Source organism: Garra rufa, chromosome 16, assembly GCF_049309525.1.
Source record: "Garra rufa chromosome 16, GarRuf1.0, whole genome shotgun sequence".
In the NCBI taxonomy this organism is placed as follows: Eukaryota; Metazoa; Chordata; class Actinopteri; order Cypriniformes; family Cyprinidae; genus Garra; species Garra rufa.
In genome coordinates this window covers 16,563,231-16,582,415 of record NC_133376.1, presented here as the reverse complement: position 1 = coordinate 16,582,415, position 19,185 = coordinate 16,563,231, and the positions used below count along the sequence as shown (strand labels likewise).

At 36.6% G+C, this 19,185-nt stretch overlaps 1 protein-coding gene across 1 annotated transcript; it reads right to left on the bottom strand.

The window, feature by feature from the left end:
* Positions 1-4,947: 4,947 nt before the first annotated feature.
* Positions 4,948-18,938, bottom strand: tgfb5 (transforming growth factor, beta 5). Its single transcript, XM_073820757.1, has 7 exons — positions 17,139-18,938; positions 15,206-15,369; positions 14,878-15,010; positions 14,654-14,764; positions 9,006-9,183; positions 6,507-6,657; positions 4,948-5,722 (listed from the first exon to the last, which is right to left on the bottom strand). Exons 1-7 carry the CDS (start codon positions 17,695-17,697, stop codon positions 5,564-5,566), a joined length of 1,455 nt encoding a protein of 484 aa, XP_073676858.1. The 5' UTR covers positions 17,698-18,938; the 3' UTR covers positions 4,948-5,563.
* Positions 18,939-19,185: the final 247 nt, after the last annotated feature.

Here is a 19,185-nt window from a genome sequence, read left to right as displayed (position 1 = left end):
TGTAAAAGTTGATCATACTGATTTTAAAGTTAAGGATTCATTAGTTTGAAATGAAGTGTAGTGAAAACCAGTCTCAGCCAATGGACTAAAACATACACTGTTTTGGTAGTGACATGAAAATGCGGGACATTTTTTACATAAAGTTTCATAGTTTGCAAGGAAAATATAAAATAAAAAATTGAACTTCGCCAACTCCCAGTTAAAAGTACCCACTAAATAATGATTTTATATATATTAAGCTTAATGATATTTTAAATATTCTTGTGGGTTTCAATAGATAATAAAAGGACCTTAGTAAAGATCTAAGATTTGAATACTTAAATGCTAAATGTGTTTTTTGGCAGCAGTTTGCACCAATTCTGTAGAAACGCCCATATAAGAAAGATCATTAACTGAAACAAAGTAAAATATACTTTATTTCAGTTAGTTCAAAAGCAACATTTTTCATTTTAATTTAGAAGAGAGAATGGGGAAGTGTGTCCAAACTTTTGACTGGTAGTGTAGAATAACCTTGATCTAAAATAACTAAAAACTTAAAATTTATATAAAACATCATCTGTAAACAACTAAAAAATATTTTAATCAAAATTATCTAATAAAACTAATAACGTCACAAGTATATTCTGTGGTTTGTTTAAATATGGAAGCATTTTTGAACCAAAAAAGCACACATGTGACCCTGGACCACCAAACCAGTCATCTGAAAGCAGAATAAAAAAGCTTTACATTGGTGTATGGTTTGTTAGGACATGACAATATTTGGCCGAGATACAACTATTTAAAAACCTGGAATCTGAGAATGGAAAAAATAATAATAAAAATAATAATTGAGAAAATTGAAGTTTTTCAAATGATGCTCTTAGCAATGCATATTACTAATCAAAAATTAAGTTTTAATATATTTATGGTAGGAAATTCACTAAACATCTTCATGGAACATGATCTTTACTTAATATCCTAATGAGTTTGGGCATAAAAGAAAAATCGATCATTTTGACCCATACAATGTATTTTTGGCTATTGCTACAAATATACCCATGCTACTTATGACTAGTTTTGTGGTCCAGCGTCACATATTTCAGTAATAATAACCCTAATCTTCTGTTATGTAGAACTGTTTCTCCTACATTTATGCATTTTGCAGACACTTTTGTCCACAGCTACTTATATTGCATTCAGATTTGAGTTACAGGAATGCAGTAAAATTGTGCAACGCAGTTAAAATTCTCTTAAAATGTTGATCTACAGAAAGGATTCAACCAATGGCTGATAATTAAAATCACGCTCTGCTCTGTCTAGACTCCTATGCAACTCTCACGACACTTGTGCACGTTCACACCCCATTAAATCCATGTGTCCCGAAGCTGCACTCACACCCAGACTGCTCTTCCCAAACCACACGTCCCTCAGACGGCTGATCGTCCTCTTTCGTGCCCTGAGGTTTCGAATTCTCACTCCACCAATCATTCTATTGCGGAGGACGCTGAGTCAATGTTGCGTAAGCGACAATAAGTATTTTTGTCGATTCATTTTAAGGACTGTTATGTAACAATACGCTCTCCCTCTCTCCCTTTGCATCCCTCATTTCCTATCAAGTCATAAAAAAGTTGTTTTCACTGAGCAAAGAGACAGAGGAATTTGCTCGTTTTAGCTCTGGCAGCCAAACACAGAAACCCTGTCATTCCCCAAGGATCATTCTCACCGGCCACAGATAAACATTTAAGCGGTGTTTTTCACTCAAAAACTAACTTTTAACGCCATGCCAGCAGCTATAGGTTTTTAAAGGACACGTTGAGGCTTTATAGGCAGAGCGAAAACAAACAGACGATATGTAGGCCAAGTCAACATTCCTTCCGACTTCCCACAGATCAGACGAAATTATATCGCTCAGCATTATAGGGTGTGGATGGCACTGCCAGATTATACAAATCAAAGCCATCGCATGGTGCGTTTGAAACCCGTCCTACAGGCGATTTCGACTCTGTGGGTCGGCCCGCTTTTCGCCCACTGTTCTTTCTGCCGTGTCACCACAAACCCTGAACCCAAGCGTTTAAATTTGGCGTTTCGTGAGTGGTCGGTGTCTGGAAATTGTTCACATCCTGTTTACGTCGGAGATTTTCTAACCTCGAACCGCATTTGGCTGGTGAATCCACTAGTCAAATCTGCATTTTCAGCGAGTGCAGACCACACAGTTATCGTTTGAAGAAAAAAAGGAAACCTTGAGAGTAGGCCACTCGCTGAGCTGTATAATGAATAAATATAAACCCACAGCCAATATTCTACTTCCAGAAACTTCTATCCACCTTTTTCCTAAACGCGGAAGTAAGCCTAGGGGTGGTTCCTTATCTGCTATTGAGTGTTTTCACGATGCGTCATTAATCGACCATATTGGCGGCACTGAAGATAAACAATGCCACTGAACCAAATGAAACTTGCATATTTAATGGATTATTTCTGCTGAACAAGGTCTGTTGATGTCATGTTTTGGGCTGTACTAATCGGTCGGACTGGGAATATCATTTGGAGTATAATAGACTGCCAAAAGTTATAACAAATCAAGGAGACGAGTGCAAAAAACCCAGGAACAAAAGGTGTTTGTGGCTGGCAAAACTGAACCAGGGCAATCTTGACAACATTCAAAATGTTTGTTCTTCTCATTTTCAGTCAGATAGGTAAAATATTAGGCTAATATCTCAATTAATACTGCTTGTATGTATTTTTACCACTTACTAACTTTAGTTTGTCAAAAAAATTCCTACTTACTAAGTCCTTCTCTACACGATTTAGCAGCTTCCACATGCCTTTTCCACCTTAAATTAGCAGAACAATGTATTAGTACATTAACTGTATTGCAGTATTGCATCCAGTATTGTATCCGGGTAAAGGTCATTGCACACTAAGTCTGAAATTGTCGTATGCGTTTTTCCGTTTATTTCGTATTCGTCATGCTTTCCTATTAAAATGCTTACTAGGGATGTGAAAACGCAGAAAATCTAACCTGATCCAATTTTTTTAATGACAGATGAAAGTTTTGGAAGGCAGTGTGTAAACGTGAGGTTGTATTTATTTTTTAACGTGTGAAAATTTTAGACTCAGTGTGCAATGACCTTAACTTACCAAATTGTGGTGTAAGTGCAACCCAGTGCAAACCAGTGTTCATAATTAAGATAATTTATCAAAATAATATGGTAAGACACTAGGGCTGGGCGATTTGGCCTAAAATCAAAATCTCGATTAATTGAACATTTTAACTCGATTACGATTAATGAACGATTATTTTATTTATTAATAAAATTATATTTAATTATATTTATATAATATTTATTTTTTTGCCCTCATAGTTCACTGACAAGTAGGGATGCACCGAAATGAAAATTCTTGGCCGAAACCGAAAACCGAAAAAGAGGAAACCAAGGCCGAAAACCGAAACCCCGAAAGAATTATGCCAATTATTAGTACCATTCCTTTTATGGCTATGACTGTGTACTAATCTTACTAGAATCAAGGCATTGCAATTGCATACATTAATATTAAAGTTTCAAAGAATAAATCAATTATATTAATTTAAACAATTATTATCAATCAAGTATTTTATTACTTGACATATACATATATTTTACTGCCTTTGTTTAAATTGTTTAATCGTTTACATTTTTATAACATTATCTTCTGGATCCATCACATCATAGACTGTAAAAAAATTCACATTTACAAGTCTACGCGTTTCTCTTCCAGCAGGAGGCGCTGTCAGACTGGTATACAAAGCAGCGCAACAAATGACTTTGAAACGTGCAGCGCTCAGATTTATTCAATGGATAGCCTTTTTAAGTTTCATCATTTCTTGTCTTTCAGTCCCCACATTTAACACCTGAAATCATAATTAATACTTTCTTAACCCCTAATAACACTGCAGTTTTCAATTAAAATTAAGAGCTTTATTTCAAGAACCGATTTTCTGAAACAAACCTTGCACAATATACGTTTCTTTTTATACGTTTCCCACCATATTCAGGGCACAAGGAAAATATTAGGGGACTAAATTAATATCAGCATATGAAGTATAATCGTCTCTCATTGTCTCTGAGAGAATGCACGTCAGATGCTGAAAATCCGTTTTCACTTTCATTTTAACATTGCGCAGTTTTCACGTTGCTTGTGTGATATCCATTGGCTCAACTCCATGGTTTAAAACATAAATATTAATAAAAATACAGTATGAAAAGACATATCTTTAAAATATTGTGACGTAACACCAACTTAAATGTTTTTCACTCACTGAAAGCTGCATCTTGTCTCGATCTCTGCTCTTATCACTGCACGCACGACTGCAGACACAACCCCTCTGGAAATTTCGGCAAAACAAGTTTTACAAATCGCTATCCGTGGGTCTTTCCATACTTCCACACCGCAGACGTGTTGCTTCAGACAAGCACGTGCAGGCTGCGGTTTCTGTTTGTGTCAACATACTGTTTCGGCCGTGTTGTTTCGGTGATAAAAGTCTTTCGGCAGAAAACCAAAAATGCACTTTCAAAGTAGAAAATAAGCACTGTCTTCTAAACAAAATTACTCTTGTATATCCTGTAAATTTTTTGAGCTCTCCATGGACATGTCGGCGGAATAACGTAATGTAACGGAGCGGGGTCACGTGACTCCACACGCGGTACTGTTTTTAAAGGGAAAGTAATCGAAATAATCGACCTGGAAACATTTGATCGATTATAGGTTCTGAATGTCGATTTCGATTATTTTTCGATTAATCGCCCAGCCCTATAAGACACAGCAATTTACAGTATCAAACAAAATTAGCTGTTTTGTACAGATAAAAAAAGCTAGATGCGTATGAGACCGGAAGCCTGACCCATCAAATTTACAAATGGCCACACCCGTTCTTACAGAGAAAAAAGGTAGATAAATGTGACGAAAATGAATAAAAAGGCCACAAAATAATATTATATAATCAAAATTTATTGTATTCAGCAAATAAACATATAAACATCACCAAAAACTATTTACATTTGCAAAAATAGAAACCGATCTACAGTAAACTTCATACAAAATCTAAAAAGGATGCACTGCGGGCGTATATTTTGTGTGTCACTGTTGCGATACTGAAAATGCGAGGAGATATTAGTCAAAAAAAAGCTTATTTATTAGACTATTGCCAATGCAGGAGCCGGTTATCACTCCTTATTGAAGATGCTTGATGTATGATTATACGCTATTCCTCATCCCACAAGTTTGTAGGTATAGTTCACCCAAACATAAAGATTCATTTCTTTCTTCTGTAGACCATAAAAGAAAATATTTTGAGAAATGTCTGAGTGTCATAATGGTGTCTAAGAATATTTTGTTTGGTGTTTGTCAGAAGAAAGAAATGCATACTAATTTTGGAACGGCATGAGGGTGAGTAAATGATGACAGGTGACATTTGACATTTCACAGATGACATTTTTGGGTGGACTGTCCCTTTAAGATGCCATTCATTGAGATGTTAGTTTGCTCTCCTCTAATCCACCGTTTTCCTGTTCTTCGTTTGAGATTCCTGTCTTCTCGCTCCACCAGATCAGCGGCACTTGCAGGACCGGACCACCATGTTGGAGAGCTGTTCCACACGGGGGGTTCGGCCTAGGAAATAAACGATGGTGAGGGGCTCCAGGTCCTGAGGAACACAACACGGAGACGCTGATGCTTCTGGGTTCATTTTATTATACAGCGGGAGGATCTGAAAGGAAGACGGATAAACACTGTAAGCAGACATGGAAAGCAACATCTAAATGCAACATCTGAAAAAGAGGTGAGAATTGACCCTTCGCAGGGAGTTTGATTGACAGGCGATTTGACCAATCATGACACAGAATCTGCCATTTTGTCCAACAAACAATCCAGTCGAAAGAGTAGATTAACATTAGTGGACTTTAATTTGAAAAATGGTATGTATTGATGTCTTTCTGCAGTTGAAACAAGATACCTTCTGATGTTCATTAATGTTTATTTTGTGCTATAATAACTAGTAAAGAGGAAGAGATGATCGGTTCATGTGCTGCTTGAACCTGAATTTCTTACAAAATGACAAAATTTGAATACTAAAACTTAGTTTCATACCTAAAGTAACCTGCTCTGTCTTGTCTGTCGGCACGTTGTCAGTTTTCTCTTTGCGCCACAACGTATTTTTCACTGCGTGACAACATGAGAGTGTCATCGTTTGTCGGACATAGCAACCGGAATGAAGGGGGGTGGGTCAATTAAACAAATAGTTGTAGTCTGGTTTAAAGGTAGACAGGAATCATGTCTTTGTGGCAGCTTTTCTGGTGATTAATGGATAATACAAGACTTCCAGTCTTCAAAAGACTTCATATCATATTTAGTGAGATTTTTGCAATCAACAACTCAAAATTAGTAAGAAACAAGCACTGGATTTCATTCAGCAAGTACAGTGGTGTAATCTTTGACAGTCCTGATCCTTTAACATCCAACACTTAAACATGCTCAGTCTGATCAATATTTACCATGTTGTAGTGGTTGTCTGCACTCCATAGGTAAGGACAATTCCCCGCACAGAAATTTGCTTTGTATCCTTTAGGTTCGTGGATCCATTTCCAGTTCAAGTCCCGACGAAAATCAATATACAGAGACCTCAAACAGCAGCCCTGATCGGCCCTAGAGGAGGGGAAATGATATGTTTCAATGCATCATGCTGTGTTAAAAGAGAAGTTTACCTAAAATTAAGTTGAAATTATTTTTAAAAATTATTCACTTACACTAATCCCAAACATATGACTTGTTTGACTTACTTTCTTTTATTTAACACAATTAGAATTATGTTCTAGTTGTTCTAGCATCACAAAAGTAGACAGATAACTCTTGCACTATATATAAGAGCAACAGCCTGTAATTTAATTGTGCTATGAACTTTTGTCATTTATATTAGTTTTTTTACAGTAAGTATAAATATATAGTTGTATTTTTATTTCAGTTTTAGTTTTTCATTTCATTTCCAGGTATCTCCAGTTTCAACTGAATAAAACGAACTGTTTTGGATCTAATATTTATATTTTATTTAATTTCAGCTTTATTTCAATTAACAATTAGTTTTAGGTAACGATAATAACTTAAAAATATATATAAAAAGTAATACATAATAGGGAAATAGGGGTGAGTGGGGTAAGATGAGCCGGTGGGTAAGTTGCGCCGCCCTCTGTATCTTGGCAACTACACTGTCATGTGACCATGTTTTTTGGAACCACCCATTATTTCATCCAGACTGTACAAAGGAGAAACACATGGGAGGAGTGGAAGGCACCCATTTACTTTATACTCTCATTCTGATTCAGTTTTTGTTTAATTTAATACTCAACAAACTCTGTTTAGTCTGTTTTTGGAAAGGTTACACATTAATGTTCAACATGTTGTTTCAGAAATGCAAACAATTAAGGATTGCAAGTTAAACTTTACTTAGTTGGTTTTATGTTAAGTTAGCTTTAAAAGAAAGAAAAGAAAAATGACTGTTTGTAGAAGGAAAATTGATTTAAAAAGGTACATTTTCTTTCAAATTCCACATGGAACAGTTTACACTGCAGCTTACCCACTGACTCGGACAATTTACTCCTAACCTGGGGGCCAAAGTGAGCCACGGGAACACTTTTTTATGAGCCATATTTTCAGTACCGTTTGTCATAGATACATACATATGATCATTTAAAATGATAGTAAGCAAACTAAAATTACTTTTGATACTTTCATTGTACTTCTGCCTCATTCTCTCTTATCTCGAGGACCACATAAGTAAAAATGGCTTATCTTACCACGCTCCTCCGTAATGTCAGTTTGGAAAAACACTGTAAATTATGTAAGTAAATAATCACAGAATTTTCATTATTGGGTGGACTAACCGTAAATAATTGCTGTCCAGTTTTGACTTTGAACAAATTCTGATTTGACCTGAATGTGACTCTAATGACCATTTCTATGTTGCTTAGCACAGAGGAACCATTCCACATAACAAATACACATTAAAAGAGCTTTTACTCGCAGGACAGACGAGATGCAGACTGCATATCAGACATGACACTCCTTGGGCGAGTTGCTGCATGTGTTCTGTGGGTGTGTGATGAAACACAATCTAGACCTCTAGACACATTAGGATCAATCACATCCACCTCCAAGTGTCTCTTTATTGGCTTCTTACTGTTTTTTCATGCAATGCTTTTGTTTTCTTGCATCAACTAGGGACCTCTGAGCTTCTAGCCAAAAGTTTGATATATTACGGACACTATCTAGTGAGAACAAAACCTGAAAACTTGAGCTGAATAATGACACTATTGGCTTCCATTGAGCTGCTTACAGCTGAACTGAAGTTGTTTCATAATTGATGAACTTTACACAGTTATTTAACAGAATCGAATCAACCCTGAAAAGAGTTTGGATTTAGATTTAGAATTTGTCTTATATTTGATTAAGTTGGCATCACTGATTCTTATTTCCCTGACTTACTGTGCAGCTGCTTTGAAACAATATGTATTGTCTAAAGTGTTATAAATTAAATATACAAAAATATATATGATTCTCAGTAAAAATCAAGTATTCCAGAGAAAGCAATGTCATATTTTCAAACACACACATGCTACACACACACACACACACACACACACACACACACATGTTGGGTTTACATGTTTTATGGGGACATTCCATAGGCGTAATGGTTTTCATACTGTACAAACCGTACTTTCTATCGCCCTACACCTACCCTACACCTAAACCTAGCCCTCACAGGAGATTGTGCACACTTTTACTTCATCAAAAAAACTCATTGTGCATGATTTATAAGCCTGTTTCCTCATGGGGACCTGAGAAATGTCCCCACAAGGTCAAAATCTACTGGTATTCCTATCCTTGTGGGGACATTTGGTCCCCACAACGTGATGAATACCAGGTACACACATACACACACACACACACACACACACACACACACACACACACTCCAGCACTTTTTCTCTTTGTACCGTGAGCATATAGATGTGTCTGCTGCTGATCTCTTCTTGCGATTTTTCTTGGTGGGACTCTCCAGACGGTCGGTGGGCAGCAGGGTTAGTATCAAATGGGGAGTTTTTGTGCTGAATTCAATCTGTCCTTTAGTCATGCCTGGTCTTCTGTTCTGCTTTATAAGGTCGTCATCAATGCCTGGAAAATAATCAATCCAAAATATCAATAACAAATGATGCAATGCATTTCCCAAGTTGGCCAATACATCACTATTTTAAAAGGTCAACTCGATGTTTCTAGAGTTGAGTGTTACACTTTTCTTCACAAGTTTAAAACTTTCTTTATGAAATATGGATTATGGGTTTTAAATAGGGGTGAAAGGGCCAATGGCAATACCGATTATTACAGATCAAGTAGACCAGTAACCGATATTTTGAACAGACAGATCCACCTTTTTTTCTCCTGTAAGAGTGGGCATAGCCATTTGTAAATTTTTTGGGCATGGCTTCTGGTCTCACCCACATCCAGCTATTTTTAGCTGTAAAAAACATCTCATTTTGCTGATTGATTTTGCAAATTGGTGTGTCTTTTATTGTATTATCGTAGTTATGAACACACTGGTTTGTAGTGCAGTTTTACCATTTACTGCATGTTGTTATTCTTGTTATTTCCCTATAGCATATAATGAACTGAAAGTCTCACCCATAGGCTTATGACGAAAACGTACCTGTGAGAACAAGGGCTTTGAAAAAACTTTCTTTAAATGCTTTTAAATTATTTTATCAGCAAATTGGTTTTGGAAATGACCGATTCCGATAACCATAAAAATGCTTAATATCAGTGCTGCAAACTGATGATACAGCGTTAAACTATTGGGCACAAGCTGATTGGTTCATGTTGCAGACGCAGACAATGATCTTACATTTGAATTGCTGGTTAGCATTCACTAGAGCATTCACTTTGAAATCTTCCACCTCCCCAGCTCCACCTGTATATACCTGCTATGGGTTATTATACATCACCAGTCAAAGGTTATTAATGTTTTTTTAAAAGTCTCTTCTGCTCACAAAGCCTGCATTTATTTGATCCAAAGTACAGCAAAAGCAATAAAGTTTTGAAATATTTTTATTATTTAAAATAAACATGTAATTTATTCCTGTGATCAAAGCTACATTTTCAACATCATTACTCCAGTCCTCAGTGTCACATGATATTTTAGAAATCATTGCTGTCCAAGAAAAAAAAAAATTGGGAAAGAAATTATAAAAATTAATACTTTTATTTAGCAAAGATGCTTAGAAATTGAACAAATGTGATGATAAAGACATTTATAATGTTACAAAAGATTTCTATATCAGACAAATGCTGTTCTTCTGAACATTCTATTCATTAAAGGAACCTGAAAAAATTATACTCAGCTGTTTTCTGATATAAATATTTTTTATAAATATTTTATAAATATTTAAAAATATTTATAAATGTTACAGTTTTGCTGTACTTTGGACCGAATAAATGCAGGGTTGGTGAGCAGAAGAGACTTCTTTGAAAAAGATCTTACTTGAAAATCTTACTGTTCAATATGCTATTCGTGCAGCAGCAGTATGTCTTAAATACTCAGAGCAGTCTATCGCCGTATTTATTGGCAGTAGCAAGTTCCTGTAATTGCTTTGCTTTACAGCAGCAACATTTAATAATCCACAATAACAGCAATAAACAACAGCGGAAGCAATTTAGCAGCATAGCAGATCTATTCCGCCAAGACCAAATACATTGACTTCTATGCTAAAATCTTCATAGAGTTGTCATGATAGAACTCTAAATATAAGACAAATAAATTTAATTAAAAAAAAAACTATTTTTTGTGTAAATATATTAGGGGTGGGCATAGATTAATTTTTTTAATCTAGATTAATCTAGATTAAATCTTGGAATTAATCTAGATTAATCTAGATTAAAATGGCTAATTTGAATTCTGCAGAAGGCATTTTCAGAATATGTGTGCTACCCAAATAATGACTAAAAGTAAGTCTTCGAGAACGGGCCAGGTGGCGCATTAGACCAGGCGCTCATCTCCTGTTTCCAAAATGCATCACAAGCTGCTTGACAATTGCATTTACAACATAATTACCTATACAAACTTGTGTAACCAAGTACTTCTGCGCAAAAGGCTGCACGACGTGCGTGTTGCTGTTAAATACACAGACGCGCACGGGCATGGATTTCTGCATGCATAGTCGGATCCATTAAACTGCGTTGCTTTTAGAAGCGTCAATTCAGTTATTGCATATAGTTTAATGTCTTTATTTCGGGATTATCAAAGTAAATTATAACTCAAACTTGAGATTTTACTGGGGCACAGCAGATTTTCACTGGGGCACGTGCCCCAGTAAAAAGGGTCTAGCAACGCACCTGCCCTGAAGTGGCTTCATAACTGCATCCATGTCTGCACGTCTCATTTGATGTGGTAATTTCACAGAAGTTGAAGACTCGTTCTCGCCTCATACAGTGCAATTCGACTAGGTATACATCATCCGCGCTAAAATATCAAGGTGAAAGTCATCATAGCTTACGTAGTTTAGATCCAGCTCCCAACCCAACTTTGAGAATAGATTAACGGCGATATTTTTTTTATCGCCTGAGAAGAGTCTCACGTTAACGCAGCACGTTAACACCGATACCGGCCCACCACTAAAATATATATATTTTATATATATTACACAAACTATACATATGTTAGTACATAAACAGTTTATACATAGAAAAAACTTAAATTTTCATTCATCAAAAATATCCACCATTAGCAGCTATTAAAGCTCTGCATAATCTGGCCATCCGAGCTGTCAGTTTATTCAAACATTGGCTTGATATATTACTCCAAGTAGGGCTGGGCCGATAAACGATATCATATCGAATCGCGATCAAATTTATGTTAATAACGATGATAAGCTCTAGACATTTTTTGCTCGATATGGATTAATCTAAGAGCCAATCACACAGCAAAAACTATGCGACAACAGCCAATCAGCGTGCAGCATGCGTGTGCACGTCAAAGTACAAAGTTCATTTCCTACCGCACTTTGCAAAGCAAACTTAGCACCAGGACGAAGCAGCGACGAAAGTGAGTCTAACCTCGAGTTATTATCCAAAGATGTTGAAAATCTGTCGACAAAAAAGGTAGCACAAATTCCTTTATATAAGTGGTTTGACTATCTGAAAAGTGACTCAGCTTAGCTGAGAGTTTGGCGCGATTGTTAAAACTGAAACCGAAAGCAAAAAACGCACGCGCATTCAAAAGCAATTTTAATCCCTCTTGTTTATAGAGTCTGGGAACGTGACGTCAGCAACGCAATGCATGTTGGGAATTTAGGTAACGGAGCTGCGGTGAACACTGTGTTTGATTGTGATCGTGAAGTTTTAGTCTACTTTATTCTGCATAAATCATAATTTTTGGTGAAATATTGTTGTGTTGTTAATTGCCACAATCTCACCGATTACCAGCATGTACGCCGACTGTCAAATGTTTGATTTTCCAGCTTTCCAGCTTGGACAATCACCGTGGATCTCAAGTGTCCGAGTTAACAAAACGGCGTTGTATGGCGTGGGTACAAGCAGCTAGACGGAAAAGCATTAGTTGACTAATATGTGCCCCTGCGTTGTTATGAAACCATGAATTAAGAAATCAATGCTGTCAAATCAGTTGCTCTCAAGGAATGTCATCCAACATAAACTTTTCTGTGTAAATATGTTCATGTATTGCGTGTATTTATATGTACGTACTAACGTTAGATCAACGTACTCCCAGTTCCGAGCTCTGATATACGGTGCGTTGTTTATGCAAGTGGTACATGGTGGAAAAATAGACTTTAGGACAATATAACGTTGCATTAAAATTAGTAATAATAAATGCGCTCAGACAGTTTGGCACGACTTGTCTGGAACGCGTGACTGGTGGTTTGAAGTCGTGATTTACGGGCTCTGCCTGGAACGCAGCATTAAACATGCATTATCTGTTTTGCAAATTGCATACCACGTTGCAGCAATAAATTGAAAAAAACACGAACATTTCTATATCCCTTTATTTGTGGATAACACACTGATGTAAATGTGCACAGTTCTCAGTAACATAAGAATCAACTAAATTGAAAAGTTCAGTTCCACTACTACTATAGTGCAAACACAACAGGTGTAAGATGTAACAGTGCTGTAAACTTTAAGTCTCAAGAACACAGGTAACAATGAAGTAGGTAAAACGGCAAATAACACTACAAAGTAGGAAAACACCACCTGGGAATGTTACGTGCGGTAAGGCGGTAACTCATTTAGATCGTCCACCACTCTATATGCTCGTAAGGATCGAGCCGTTGATTATTTTTAGTTTTTCTAAATACCTCAGCTTTGACACTTCATTAAGCTTTTCTCGGTATGGAAGATTTAGCTTTTCCTTGGATCTGTGCATTGTTTTTTCTTTCTTTTTAATAGTATAATACTGCATGTTGTAATACTGACGGCTGACGACGTTACATAAAACATGGCGGCAACTACCCATAATTCTACGCGCAGTGACGTAGTTGGCCAAGCTCTATAGAGTGACTCCCCAATGCACGCAAATTAGGCTACATGACATATCTAGGCTGTTATTAGTATGTAGGCTATAATAGGTTATGTATGTCTATAGCTCTGTATCATGATTGAAATATCCGGTCTCTATTTGCACTTTGAATATTTAGAGAGTAGCCTGCTTTGATTATGGCTGAATTGTCTGCACTTAATACAATTAAGAAAGAACTATGTCGTAATTTTTTTGTTATTTATACTGTAGATTGTTTCAAAATGCAGTGGTTACCTCTAATTTAAATAGCTCAACCTATAATAGAGAAAATAAACAATTGTGTTAATAATAATAAATAAATAAACAAATAATGGTGTTACAAATTATGTTTTTACAATAATTTTATGTTTACATTTTGTACATTTACTCTGATTTACCATACTCTATCACAACTTTTATTTTAAAATTTATTTTAGGAAGTTGTTTTAATTTTAAGGCCAAATCTGTAATCTGTTTTTGTTAATAAACTATACTTTAAAATGTAATTTAATGAACCCTTTAATTTTTGTGGCTTTAGTCATTGTTGGGATACTATTTTAAAGCTGGCAACATCAACAGCTTATATCGAAATATATATCGTTATCGTTCAATATGGGGAACATTTTATCGAGATTACATTTTTGCCATATCGCCCAGCCCTAACTCCAAGCCTCCTGAAGGATTGCCCAAAGATGATTCACACTGGTTGGACACTTCTTACGGGCATCACGGTCCAGTTCCTCCCATAGTAGCTCAATTGGGTTGAGGTCGGGTGATTGGGGAGGCCATTCCATGACAGACATGATGACATCTGACTGTTTCCTCTCCAAATAGGATTTGCACAGCTTGAAAGTGTGCTTGAGGTCAATGATTAATGATGAGGATTTATGGGTCTTTCCAAACTTTTGGAGGGCAGTATATATATAATTTATTGTTTTTACTATTCTTTGATATGTCAAGACACTTTGCTGCGTTTTGAGTTGAATGTTTGTAATGGATTTGCACACCAAGGAATTTAGCCCATATTTAAAATTTTCTACCACTTTTTCATCAAAAAATTGAGATTGAAGAGAAAATGACCTGCAAATCTGGCTTCCAACTCTTCACTCTTGTTAGGGACAATATTGTTTGTGGAAGGGACGAATGTACAGCAGGGACAGTGAACGCTGATCTTGAGTCCGAGATTTCTCTCTGAAAGAGAAAAAGATTATTTTTCTTAGAGAAGGAAATGCCTCTCGTTTACTCGCTCTTCTGCTTCATCGAGCAGTAAATATATGTTTAAACCTCCAGATGAACTCACTGACCTCTGAACGCCATCCACTCCTTCACAGTCTCTGTGACGTCGACAGACAGCCACGCCCCCTTGGCTCGAGGCTCAACCGTTCTGGAGTCGATGTACCTCTGAGACGGTGCTGTCACGTCGTCAGATTTGAGAATCTGTGGGTGTGAAGGGAAAAAACCACAAGCTTATTTGACTTACCCATTCATTCATCTGCTGGTCTATTTCTTGTGCTACACACCATGAAAAAAAAACACGTGAGGAACCAAACCCTTTCAGCTGCCGTCACTTGCTGCTCATCTCTGGAACGACCCAAGCCTTTTGTCTGGAAAAACCACATGCGATTCTCTCACCTGGTATATTTCCACACGCTGCTCTGTGGTGCGCGCCTGTGGGTTTGGCGCTCTGAAGATGCGAAATTCTGCTTTGACCAAAGTACTGGAATTTCGCTCCACGTTGGTGACGTCGAAGCCCACTATCCTGAAGTACGGGCTCTGAGGAACCGGGTTGATTGAGTCTGAGGAACAAAAGCAGGATTCACTTTGGCCTTATTTACATTTTGTGGTCTGTGCGTGGTTTTCAGAGGGTCAACCTCAAGGAAATAAAACTTGCCTTGGTGCCAAAGCAGCAGATGTAATGACTAACCCCTTTCAGCTTCTCAGAGGCCTCGTTGAACTCAAGCTGCCTTATTATTAGCAACAAAATTGTATATTATAAGTACACTATATATAATAACTGTTACATCAAATATATGCCTCAGGGATAAGCTCAATGCTGTACATTTTTCAAAAGTGAAACCTTTACTGTGAGTGTACATATAAACTATGTATATAAGGGAATGCCACAAAGCATGCCCTTGTCATATTCACCCAAAAATCAAAAGAAAACCAGTAATTATTTTTATTTAGGGAACCTATTTTATATTTTGCCTAAATGTCATTACAGCAATGTACTTTATTTTATTTGTTATTTTTTCAATGAGTTCTGTAATACATGATTTGTGAATATTAGAATAATTACATTACAATTGTATTTTTTGGTATATTACAAAACATTAAATACTAGAGACAGACCAGTAATCTGATATTTTATGCTCCTCACACTTTTCTGTTTCAGGGTACATATTCCTTTAAAGAAAATCATCAGAAAATGTATTTTAAAGAAAAATAACTAAATGTACAAAAAAAAAAGATAAAAATAAGTTTGTGAGCATTTACATCACAAAACAATTTTTCATAAATATTTTTTATTGCTGTCTAATGATCACGTTGTTATTATTGTGTAAAAAAGCAAAAACAAACAAAAACGGAAAATCGGTCCTGCATATTGGTTATCGGTATACAAATAACATGCATATCAGTCATAAAAAGGCAACATTGGTCTAATAAATACTACCACCTAAACGGAATCATATAATAATTATATTAGTGCTGTCAAAATAAAAGTTTGTGTTTACATAATATAGTGTGTGCGGTGTATATTTATATGTATATAATTAAGAAATAAATGTATTATTTATATATAATATAACTCACATAAATATAAAATCATTTATACGTGTAAATATTTCTTTGATATATACATGTACATTTGTGAATTTATATACTTTTTCTTTATTTATTTGTATATTTATATACAAACTTTTCTTTTAGATGCGATTAATCATGATTAATCAATTTTACAGCACTAAATTATATGTGTGTGTGTATATATATATATATATATATATATATATATATATATATTCGTACTTACATGTATTTACATGTATATATTTTTATTCATATAGTTTATATTATAGAAATATATTTAATATGTAAACATTAGATATTTTTTCTTAAATATATACATGCATGTGTGTGTATTTATATATACATAACAAAAATACACAGTACACACAAATATGTACACAAAAACTTGCATTTTGGATGCGATTAATCACAATTAATCGTTGCCCAGTACTAAATATATTATATATAATACCTTATTTCTTTTATTTTAAGGGTGAAATATAATCCAGACATGTTCTTGAAAAGTTTCGTGAGATTGCTTTAGCATTGTAAAACATATTTTCAACCATTCTAATCAATAATCATTTTCTTCAATAATATTTTTTCTCACACACACACACACACACACGCACGCACGCACGCACGCACGCACACACACACACAACCAATACTCATGGGCAATCTAATTTACGCACAATAATTAATTTCATTACACATCCAAAACCACAGCGTATTCTTCAAATGGTAATTCCATATAAAAATCCGTATCACTCACTCGTATCAGTGCGCAGTGGCATCATATTGATCCGCTGCACCTCTTTGGCATAATAGTCCTCCTCGCTGCTCTCTCGCTCGCACGCGGCTTCGGCCTGGCGTGCGCGCTCCTTCAGCAGCTCCTTCGTGCTGTTGTAAAGTAACATCACCTCCACTGGCACCGACTCCGGTGGCGGGCTGGCTTCGGGATCCGGAGGACTCCGGATGCGCAGCTTGCTCAAAATCTGCCCGCGCACCGCCTCGATCCTTTTAGATTTGTGGTCGTCCAAGTTGTAAGACTGGCACGTGGAGAATCCCTCCGCAGACACGGACAGCTTGAGAACGAGCAACGTTAAGTTAATGAACCACATGGTTGATTGACAGATGAGAAAGAGGTCGGATGGTGGATGCGCTCCTCTATAACGCCCGGTCCGCTGGGCTGGATGTCCTCGGGGAGCGCGCACTGAGCGCGTCTCTTGCAATGGGACTAACCCAAAGTGCGTAGGCTGCGCTCCTTGCGCTCTGTGTTCACCAGGTGAATGAGCCGCTCTGCTGTCAGATACGAGCTTTAACCTCCTCATACACTGCCTGACATGTAATTTACGCACTCTTGTAGTCTATTTAGGGTTAACAAAATCAAGAAAGAAGATTGCGCAAAGCATTAGCTGAGCTCAATGTGTAAATTCCAAGTAACTTAAAGGAGATAAGTTTTTCCTAAAGGTAACGTAATTATCATTTAAGGTATCTCTTACGTAACGTATAGTATTTTGGAGTTCTTAACAGTTAGCAAAACGACAGCTGTCTTAAATACTTTTGAAACGTTTAATCTATTTGTGAAATAAAGTGAGAAAGTAGCTAGTTTTATGTTTGGTCGCGAAAACAAAGCGGAAATTGATCGCAGCGTACTGTTGCTATAGTAACCTCCTCAGGCTACGACTTTTTATGTTTGTGAGCGTCGTTTTCGACGCTATAACTAGGCGTTGGGATCAATAAACTGTTTGTAAAGGCTGTTTGGAAAATGATGTAATATGTTGAACTTAAACAGTTTAGTACAAGTACTTTCTAAGACCCCCAACCGTTTGTTTGGAGTTTTTACGGTTCAGTACCTTCCGGTAATTCACACCCTGCCTGAGCTACCTAAGGTAAGAGAAATGTTAAATATTGGCCAGATTTCTGCGCATGTTGTAATGACAAGCACAATACACAAGTCCATTATTACAGCCCATCGCAATAATATGAATCTGTATGGAATCTATAAACACAGCCTTTCCATCATGCTTCCCCGAGTTTTAAGTATTTACCGGTAAGGTAATAAATGGAACAGTTCCTCATGCTCGTCTGGTCTCCAACGATTCAGAGAGAAACTCCAAGTGCTGCTTTGAATTCTTGTGGTTTGTCTTGGAGCTTTAGTGAGGACCGCTAGTACTTTCTTTTAAAGTGACTCTCCAGCTCCTTTCCCATGATAGCTATAAGAGATCAGGTCAGATTTTATTCTCTTTTCTTACAGCCTCGAGTCAAGATGCAGATCTGCCGTCCAAATGTTCAATCAAGCTCTTGAAGTTGCTTTAGGAAAGTAAAATTATCCCATGACAAAGACTGACTGTCTCCAGCAGTATAAAGTTGAACTGGATTTAATATAAACAAAAAGAAAAAATGCTAGCCTAGTCTTGGCCTAACAGAGTACATCTCTTGCGAAGAGTAATCCATTTAAAAGGAGAGGGGGAAAAAATGTCAGACGTCAGAGAAAGTCTTTGAAGGTGTGAACTAAACTAGTCAGCTATAATTAAAAACACAAACCTCGTTGGCTTTCAGAGCTATACCAAAAACATCTCTTCAGCAAAACAAGCCCCTAAAGTTTCCTGAAGTTTTGAAAGGAAGAAAAAAAACATACAGCAGCTGTGTGTGGGAGAAGAGAGGAAGAGAGAGAGTGAGAGAGAGGGGGAAGGACAAGGACAAGAGAAGCATAGAAAACTACATGGGCAAATGATTAAATACGATGCCTGGAATGATAAAAAGGAGAAATCAAACAAAATACACATTTCTAGTAAGTGTGCAGTTAATTATATTGC

What these genes read in the sequence shown, in the direction of transcription:
- tgfb5 (XM_073820757.1), bottom strand. Translation starts at nt 17,697, where the DNA reads ATGAGGAGGTTAAAGCTCGTATCTGACAGCAGAGCGGCTCATTCACCT. An exon ending in GCCACTGCGCACTGATACGA is followed by an intron (nt 15,370 to 17,138) that starts GTGAGTGATACG and finishes TTTGTTCCTCAG; the next exon opens with ACTCAATCAACCCGGTTCCT. An exon ending in AGCGTGTGGAAATATACCAG is followed by an intron (nt 15,011 to 15,205) that starts GTGAGAGAATCG and finishes TCACACCCACAG; the next exon opens with ATTCTCAAATCTGACGACGT.